Genomic DNA, 9,566 nt, shown 5'->3' with positions numbered 1-9,566 from the left:
TTTTTAAATTAGCAAATTAATATATCTAAATTCATCTAACTGTTGAATTTTTCACATTTAAGTTTAATCATAAATAAAGTACGAATGGAGTTTCTAATAGAATAACAAATTTTGAAATTAACGCACGCATCGCGTGCATATGAAGGCTAGTCAAATATTAAGTAAAAGAGAATTTCACCTAAAAAAAGTAAACAAATAGCCAGACAAGCAATGTACAGTAATGAAAACGAGTCCTATAAAACATCACCTCCTCCTCCTCTTTCTTTCATCATTAAAACATAGCAAACTTAAGAAGAGTGGGGAAACAACCTTTCCCCTCTCCTTTCCTCTTATTCCCAAAAACCATTCCTCCAAAAAAAATAAAAAAACTTTCCCCTCTTTTTTACTCTCTTTTTCCAAACAAAAGATGGTTAATCTCATTCCCAAACCCCTAGAAAACGAAACAGTGAATGATCAATTACTCGAGGAAACAAACAAGGTATTAGGGAATGGGAAAAAACAAGGGAAAAAGTTTGCAGTATTATTATGTGCAGAAGACTCAGAATATGTAAAGAAAAAATATGAAGGATATTTTGGGGTATTTGTAAGAATGTTAGGAGAAGAAGGAGAAAGTTGGGATGTTTATAGAGTTGCAGGAAATGAATTCCCAAATGAAAAGGAATTAGGAATGTATGATGGTTTTGTTATTACTGGAAGTTGTAGTGATGCTCATTCTAATGAACTTTGGATCTGTAAACTTTTGAATCTTCTCAAAGTATTGGATTCATTGAAAAAGAAGGTTCTTGGCATTTGCTTCGGTCATCAGGTAATTTTTTGTTTCTTTTTTTTAAATAATGGAAAAAATTAAAAATGTTCCTTTTTAAAGAGATGGTGAAGATCATGCTGTTGCCATGATTTAGAGGGACGTGTCCGATTAAAGAACTTAATGAGTTTGGTTTGTTTGATGTGGAAGAACTGATTATATATAGGTCATAAAAAAATGTTTTTTAAAATATTTTTTTGGTACATTTTATAACTTATATTTATTCGTAATTAGATAGCACTGGAGGTTAACTATTTTAGTTGGTGTCGAATAAATCTAGGTTTTGTTTGAAAGTACTAAGTAAAATGAGTTAGAATAGAGTTATGTTCGTCATTTCTTTTGTCTTCGGTCTACAAAAATTAAAAGTACGGAAATCAATAGTAACACTTTTCACTATTGTTTTTCAGAATAAGTATGACATTTTTATCTTTTAATATTTTAATTATAAATTTATGATAAAGTTTATTAAGGACAAGAATATCAATATATTTCGATATATTACCATATTCTATCTTTGTGGATCATATTCCATAGCTAGGTTATGTATATACCCCATTAAGGACTTGTTCTATTTGGCATAAAACAGCTGAACTGATCTGAACTGATCTGAACTGAACTGAAATGAATAGTGATATGTGAGAGTAAAGTATCGTCAAGAGCTGAACTGAACTGAACTGAACTGGTCTGAACTGAACTGAACTGAACTGAATTGAACTAAACTGAATTGAATTGAACTGAACTGAACTGAACTGAATTGAAAATAAGTTGGGGAGAACATGCCCTAAATATTGTGCATTACTTTGGAAAGTCTTTTTTTTTTTGGGTACAAGCAAAGGAGAGATCTATGCAGCAAGGACCACGCACGTTTGGTGTCCAACCACCATATAATTAGCCATAATTGATTGTATTGAGGATAAGCTAGAGTAGAGTCATCTATTTTTTTTATAGAAAGAGATTGATGCACCACTTTAATTTATTTATTAATATGAATACTCTTCGAAATTAGTTCAAATATAGGATCAAAATAAAATATGTAAATATTATACAAATTAAAGATGAAAGTTTGAAAGGAATGAAAAGATATTATCTTCGTATTTGTCTTATTTTTAGAATGATTACAGACAAAAATCTAATGAGCTTTTAAGGTAATCCTATACAGTGGCGGATGTATGTTGATAGAAATGGGGTCACTTGACTCCATTTGGGGTAAAATAATATGAGGAAAAAACCTAATTTTGAGTGTATAAAGGTGGATAAACGTGTTGATTAGTAGTAGAAGAGATCCCATTCAACACTGTTTCGGATACTTATGATTAGTGTCATCGTTGCATATAATTTTTACATTCGCCACTAACCCCATAATATTAATATGTGATAATATAAGACGTCTAACTAGCTTGTATATCATGGAAATGAGCTATTGTAGAAGTCATTTTGCTGGTTTTGCATATGTTTAGCAAAGTCTCTTTTTTATCTTGTTGGTGGAACTCTGGTTCATATATAGTCCATTTTATGTTGTATTTTTAATTGAAAATTAATTTATTATAAATAGTGGTCCCCCTATTCCGACCAACAAAGAAACCTACCTTATCATATAAACTTATCGTTTGACCTTTTCTGAAAAACCAGCATGATACCACTTAATTAAAAAGTAACCCGCTCAAAATTGAGGTTTTGAGGTAGTAAAGAAACCCATAGGAAAACTTTACTCATTCAAATCAATATTATGGAGTTTTATCTCGAAAAAACCAACATAATACCACAAACTTGAAATGATGAGATTAATACGTAAACCTCGAACGGAGAAGAGTTCTATAATTAAGCTTTCACCTAGATCTTGATTATAGTAGTCACAACTCATATGTTACCAACCATTTATTTGAACTTGCTCTCATAGCTAAAGGCGCTAAGGCATTCCACACATACAATATCATCAATAATTTGGAATTTTTTAAGTGTTTCAATGGTTGCTCAAACTTATTAGGAACATGTAATTGATTATATCAAAGTTTAACCCAGGGATATTAACAATCAATCTATATTCAAATACATAAATCACTAAGTTTTGTTGTTGTTAAATGTACTTCTATATGGCACTAAAATTAAGTACTTACTACTTACCATTGTGAATTGCTTTTGTTTACTTATACTTAGGTCTTGTTTGGTTGTATATGGGAAGTCATACTTCCTAGGAAGTTATTTTTTCCATGTATTTGAAATTCCTAGGAAGTGTAATTGTGTTTGGTTGATAATGGGAAGTAGAACTTCCTATAGGAGTCCACTTCACAATACAAAGAAGGTTCCACCTTAAAACCATATGGCAATAAGGGGAGTAACCCCTTTGCATTATAAAGTGAACTCATCTCTCTTATTTAATCAATGTGGGACACTCACATGTGGTGTGCGCTATACATCATAGCTTCAACAATCTTATTATATATACAGACTATAATAAGCTACCACGGATATCTTGGCCTACTGGTTAAGATTAAGGTGTTGTGAACGATAGGTCACTGGTTCGAATTTCTCCTCCCCTTCTTTGTATTTTGTACTGTCTTTATGGCTCATATGGATAAAAAAAAAACAGACTATAATAAGCTAAGATAAGTTGATTGTAGGTGTTTTTTTTTTCTTAATGATAGGTTTTTTTTTTTTTAATCAGGTATTTTTCTTTTTAGAAAAGAAAGAAATGGAATATTGTTTAGGCTTCAAAATTTTCTATAGGTTGAAAATTAGGCAAAAAGTCAATTAGGACAAGCAAAAGTACATAGTATGAAACTATGAAAGTTTCGGTATGGTATTTGATACAAATTTTATCGTACATCCTGGTGTATCGTGAGCATCGTACACCCAAAGCTATTTCTTGTCCATTTCTCATTTGCAAAAAAGTCTAAAAAGAAAACGTCCAAATTAAAAAAAAATAGTCCTGAGTTACCGTACACATAATACAACCAGGTGTATGATGAACGAACTTTGTATATGGAAGTTTGTTTTTATAGCGAATGTCAATCTGCACCAACAAATCAGAGTAATGGAAACTTTTTTTATCCCAGCTAATTTATTATGTAGCAATGTGAATTTTCAATTTTTGGTTTAAAATTTTATTTTGACTTTAAGATTTGTTAAGTCATATGACATAATATGTATAATAAATTTAAAATTAATTCGGACTTATTATAGTTACGTTTATCTTAAAAACTGGCAACGAAAAAATTGAAAACTACTTGATTTCCAAAATTGTGTTCCTTTTTTATATATACGAAAGCAATATAACAAACGTATCTTATTATAATTAGGAATAATAACGCTTAGTTGATAAATTCTTATACTATAAGTTTTTATGTCATCATTTTGTTTGGCTCATGAGTCACTCATGATACACTCTCTTCATTGTTTACACGGAATTCCAACACCACTTCTTAATATGTGTTGCTTCTCGCAATAGCTCATGTTTATTCTACTGTTCCTAGTTTTAATTCTAACCCCACAAAAATAAAGCAGAATATCTTGCAATAAATTATAATCAAATATTCATTTATTTATTTATTTTATATTATGTGCACTCTTTTGAGCAGATATTGGGCCGAGCGTTGGGAGGAAAGATAGGCCGGGCTAATTCGGGCTGGGATATCGGGCTTAGAACAGTTCATTTCTCATCCTCATCAAACAAACTATTCACTAACCTCAAAGTTCCTGCTATGCTCAACATAATTGAATGCCACCAAGATGAGGTTAGCAAATGAAAACTATTATTTGATAACTCTTAACAATGAAAAGAATCTTCTCAATTGGGTAATCCAATTTAACGATATGATATACTAACCTCCGTTTCTAAATATGTGCAATAGTTTGACTTTCACGTTTGCCAACGCACAATTTTAAACATTAATATTTCTGATTATGTATTTGTTAAAGTAATGTTGATATTTTGAAAATATTCATTGAAACAAATCCACCAATATTTTGTATGATCATTTTTGTTTTGACATATTAGTAAAAAATACGGTCAAAGTGAGATATGTGACTAGTGCAAAATCAAAGTATTGCGCTTACAAAGAAACAAAAGTACATTTTTAATCACAAATACTTATGCACAATGTGTTTACTGTATAAAATAAGGTTTAATCATCTCAATTACGAAAAAACAAAATATTATTGTACGTTATGTCTCTAAAAAAAATTGTACATTATAGTACCTTGTGAGATTTTGATTTATTTAGCTTGTTATACATGATACGCATATATAAATTACTTTCTTTTTTACAAAATATGTTTATCTAATCTAATAGGAAAATCATTCACTACGCAAATATTGCATTTTTTTAAACAATGGCAACAATCTTATGAGTATTTTTTTTCTCTATAAATTTATTGTGATAAAAAAAAAAGGTATTGGAACTTCCTCCCCAAGTTGAGGTGATAGGTCGGTCCAACAAAACTTCGGTTGAGATGTTTAGATATGGTGAACATATGATGGGCATTCAAGGTCATCCTGAGTACAATAAGGACATTCTTCTTCACCTCATTGATCGCCTTCTGCAAAAGAATTTCATTGTGGTATGGCACAAACATTTTATTTATACTCATACTTCCTCCGTTTCTTATTAGTTAGATATATGTTTTTTCAATAGAGTTTAACTCCTCTAAAACAACTATTGCAACTAATAATCTAATACAACGACGATGCAAAAAAGGGAAAGGGAAATTCGAACTTGTGACCTATCGTTCACAACACCTCAATCTTAACCACTAGGTCAAGACATCCTTGGTCCGGCCATCTGTTTCTTTTAGGAAATGGAGAGGATCGCCACATGTAACTTTTACTCCTAAGAGTATTTTTTATATTAAGAAGTATTAATTAGTGGCTTATTGGGTGAGATTTGCAGGATACTTATGCTAATGAACTGAGGGCTAAATTTATGGAGTCGCGTGATCCGGACAAAGAGGCATGGAGAAAGCTTTGTGTTAATTTTCTCAAGGGAAAATTGTGATAGTTACGCCATAATTTTTTTTATAAAAGATGATTATGACATGATTGTTGCTTGATATGATGTATTAGTGATATTAAATAAATTAGGGAGGGAAACAACATAGTCGTAAATGTATATACTTGGTATTGTAAACTATTGCTCGATTACTAATTGTGACGATATGAGGAATGAGGGTTACCATTAGGTATTAATTACTATAAGGTGGGGGTTTGCTTTGATTTTTATTAATATTCTTTTGAGGGATAGGCTTAATTTGCTTTGATATCATGAGTATTATAAATTCTTTTTGCAAAATTTCTAGGATATAGACTTCCGATTTCCGAACTCCAATTATATATGCTAATTCTTCCTTTTGTTTTTCAATTTTTTGACAATGAGAAATCGTACATTAGTTAAAATATGATATGCAACCTAATGCTAATACAACCAAAATTAAAGCAAACAAACAGACCTAAAGCAGCTTTATGAGCTCGTACATTCCATCTAAAACAAAAATAAGCAAAAACGATAAAAACTCGCGTAGGAAAAGGAGCGTTGCTGGTCAGATCTTGTGATCGTGGAGTCAAATCTCGAACGACTGATGGAAATGGTAGAAGAAGGAGATGACATTCACGGTCCGGACAACGAACAACCAACGATGAGCATCGTGGCTCGCCGCATGAACAATCCCAACAATCTGCTATCGATTGGGATTATGGGATCATGATCTTTGGAAAGAGTTACGTTCCGTTGTGACTCATTACTCTCGCTCGAGAGTATTTTAGGTTTCTTTATAGAAAAGGAGACACGCAAATGAGTGGGCGTGTTGAAAACCCCCAGATGCAAATAGAGTGTTGCCTTCAAATTTGAATTAAGTTGTCAAGGCAAGGACCATTAATATCAATGTCAAGCTAGAAAGAGAGCCAAACAAGGTGAGCTCTCGAGCACACCTCCAATTTGCAAAACCGAAAAACATACGTCACAACCATGAAAAACTTTCAGCGCCTCGTCCACACTCACAAACTTGAATCACTTTTTCCCTCAGCACATATTCCGAAAAATTGACATATGTTACTATTACAATCTTGAACTACCAATCCCAGCCTCACTTACAGACACTTATCAATGGCCACAACAACCCACAGGCAATTTCATTACCAACTCGAAAACAGTGCACTCCTATTATTCGGAGATTCAACACACATTTTAAGAAAAAACCGAACATATTAACATCGAACATAATTAGTTGGGTAGCCCAACAACCAGCTGGAGGGGGAGGGGATGCCCGACACTACTAACAGGGGGGAGGGAAAAGGGAAGCCCGACACTAACAAGGAGGAAGGAAAAAGGGAAGTCGAACACTAACAAGGGAAAGGACAAAGAGGATCCCGAAACTAAACTGAACTCACGTAACTGGAAGGAGCGGTGACACAAGGAGGGTGGTGGACGCTATGCAAGAGAACAGGGAGGGGATGTACTCACCTACACTAAGAAAAACGAGGAAGGTTGTTGCAGGGTCGTTGGCGACCTACAGCCACCAACTAGCCTGCGTGTCGGTGGTGGGTCGCTAAAGGGGTTTCTAGGATTTGGTAAGTTAGGGCTATTTTTCAATTATAGTGAAAGAATAAAGTTCAGAGAAAATATTTATATGCAACTGCGCAAACAATTATAAAATAATTCAATTTTTTCTAAAAATGTAATATCTTAAATTATTTGATAATCTTTGTTCCTGAAAACAATTAACTTCAAATTTAAAGGGTAATTTTTAATGAAAAATAGTGTACGCAATTTATTTCATGATATAAAACCATATCGCATGCTATAAATTTGCCAAAGATATTATACCTCCTCTCTCCTATTAACTTCTTCATATTTCTATTTTTCATGTTTGCTAATGCATGTTTTGAATATTTATTTATGTATTATTAAACTTTATGTAAGTTTGATATTCCCAATGCACTTATTGAGACAAATCAAATTAAACCCACATGATTATGTTTTTTCTTTACTATTGAAAATAATTTAAAATAATTTCTACATTTATAAATAGTGTGAGGATTACAAATAGGAAGAACAATATGGATGAAGGGAGTACAACATTACATGTTAGTGGGTATTACTTTGCTAGAAGTATTGTATTGTATGTAGTTTATTATTATTACTAATAATATTTTTGAATATTTAATTAAGTAATATTCATATTTGATGACTTAATCAATAACCTTAATATTTTTCTATCAAAAAAAAAATTCATTTAAGCATACTTAAATCAATGTCCACACTCCACATACAAAAAGTAAACACTTACTCCACTATCTTATTGTATTTAACTCAAGCATCAAAACACGCAAGTACGTAAGGGAATAATAATAATAAATGATTATTAGGAAATTGTCAACTTCCTATATTAACAGCAGTATGTGATATGTCAACAACTCAACATACTATATTAATAGCATTGTTATGTCTGATTTTTCATTTCAAGACTAGTTACGCGTTTTGTTTTGGCCTCTTACAATATTAAAACGTTGCAATAATATTGCATGGTCATATTCCTTTAGATTACGACCCCTTCACATCTTCGTAGACAAATTTTATAGTGTGAATCAAGTCATAGACAGTCTCACAGTCATAGTATTAGTTATTATTTAAAGAATAGAGGCAAAATTAGAGCAATATATCATTCTTCCGTACTCGTTGCCTTCGAGATCGTTGCTACCTCCATCTTCTATTAGTTCGTGTTGAAATGTTTTCTCCATTTTATTTGAACTTATATTTTTTCTCTTAAGTTTGGGGATACAAAATTTTCCTCTACTTTTAACCCCATTTGAAATGGGCAAATAAATACATGGTCTGGAGACCACATAAAAACATGATGCTCCCACCCAAAAATGCGGACAATGACAAACAAAGGCTTAGGATGGATGTACTACCTAGCTAGTATGTAGCATAGCACTAACAATAACATGTTAGTGTATAATGCAAAGTTAATGCCTCTAATCAATAGGTGTCATTCAAAATTTTCCAATATGACTATTATGTTGCTCGAGTATTGTTGGAAACAGAGGCAGCTAAGGCCATGCGCATGGTGAGCAACTGCACAGACCCCCAAAATGTAAGAGGCCCAATTCTATTAGTTGTCCTCTTAAAGGAGAAAAAAAAAACCCAACTCTAATTACAAACTATTCTTTTTCAATTTTATAGAGTATAATGTTGGATGCAAACTTAAAGAGATTAATTTCTATTTTGGTGTTTCTTCTCCTCCTATTCTCCAAAAAAGATCATTAATGACTCTTCCATCTCTTTCTATTCGCCAAAAAAAATTAAGTTTTATAATTTAATTTAGCACAAGGCCCCTAATTTCATGAGACAACCCTAGTTGGAAAGTACTGAATTTGGTCGAGTATAGATAATCTGCAAGCCTACTTTTAAGAATAATGAAACTTGGTTTTTTATCTGAATTGAAGAAAATTCTCCAAATTACTCTTCTTCTATGTGCGATTAGTTTTAGATTTTAGTTGTTATTAACATTCTTAGCTATTTTCATAAAAATACAAAAAGAAAATCAAACAATTTTTGTTCCTCTTATCAAATGGTATGAACCTATCTTGTGGAGCTTTTGTTAATATAATTTATTCCTCTTATCAAGTGGTATGTACAACTCATTGACATATCATCGACTTAGAGCAGTAGCTAAACTTGAGAACTTCAATGGACCAACAAGAGGAAAATACTAGCAAAACAATTTTAGTAGCAGATGGTTTGAGCATTGACGATCAGACTGGATATTCAAG

The 9,566-nt window shown here is 32.1% G+C and overlaps 1 protein-coding gene across 2 annotated transcripts; it reads left to right on the top strand.

Moving 5' to 3' along the window:
* The first annotated feature begins 260 nt into the window (after window positions 1-260).
* LOC104904768 (gamma-glutamyl peptidase 5) lies at window positions 261-6,055 on the top strand. 2 transcript variants are annotated; one of them, XM_010693142.3, is made up of 4 exons: window positions 263-805; window positions 4,378-4,533; window positions 5,192-5,359; window positions 5,689-6,055. In XM_010693142.3, exons 1-4 carry the CDS (start codon window positions 407-409, stop codon window positions 5,791-5,793), a joined length of 828 nt encoding a protein of 275 aa, XP_010691444.3. In that variant the 5' UTR covers window positions 263-406; the 3' UTR covers window positions 5,794-6,055. The 2 variants fall into 2 exon arrangements, with proteins under 2 accessions (XP_057248075.1, XP_010691444.3); XM_057392092.1 differs by lacking the exon at window positions 4,378-4,533 and having other exon boundaries at window positions 261-805.
* The last annotated feature ends 3,511 nt before the right edge of the window (window positions 6,056-9,566 follow it).

Source organism: Beta vulgaris, chromosome 9 (assembly GCF_026745355.1).
Source record: "Beta vulgaris subsp. vulgaris cultivar EL10 chromosome 9, EL10.2, whole genome shotgun sequence".
Classification (NCBI taxonomy): Eukaryota; Viridiplantae; Streptophyta; class Magnoliopsida; order Caryophyllales; family Amaranthaceae; genus Beta; species Beta vulgaris.
This window is presented reverse-complemented; position numbering and strand designations above follow the sequence as displayed.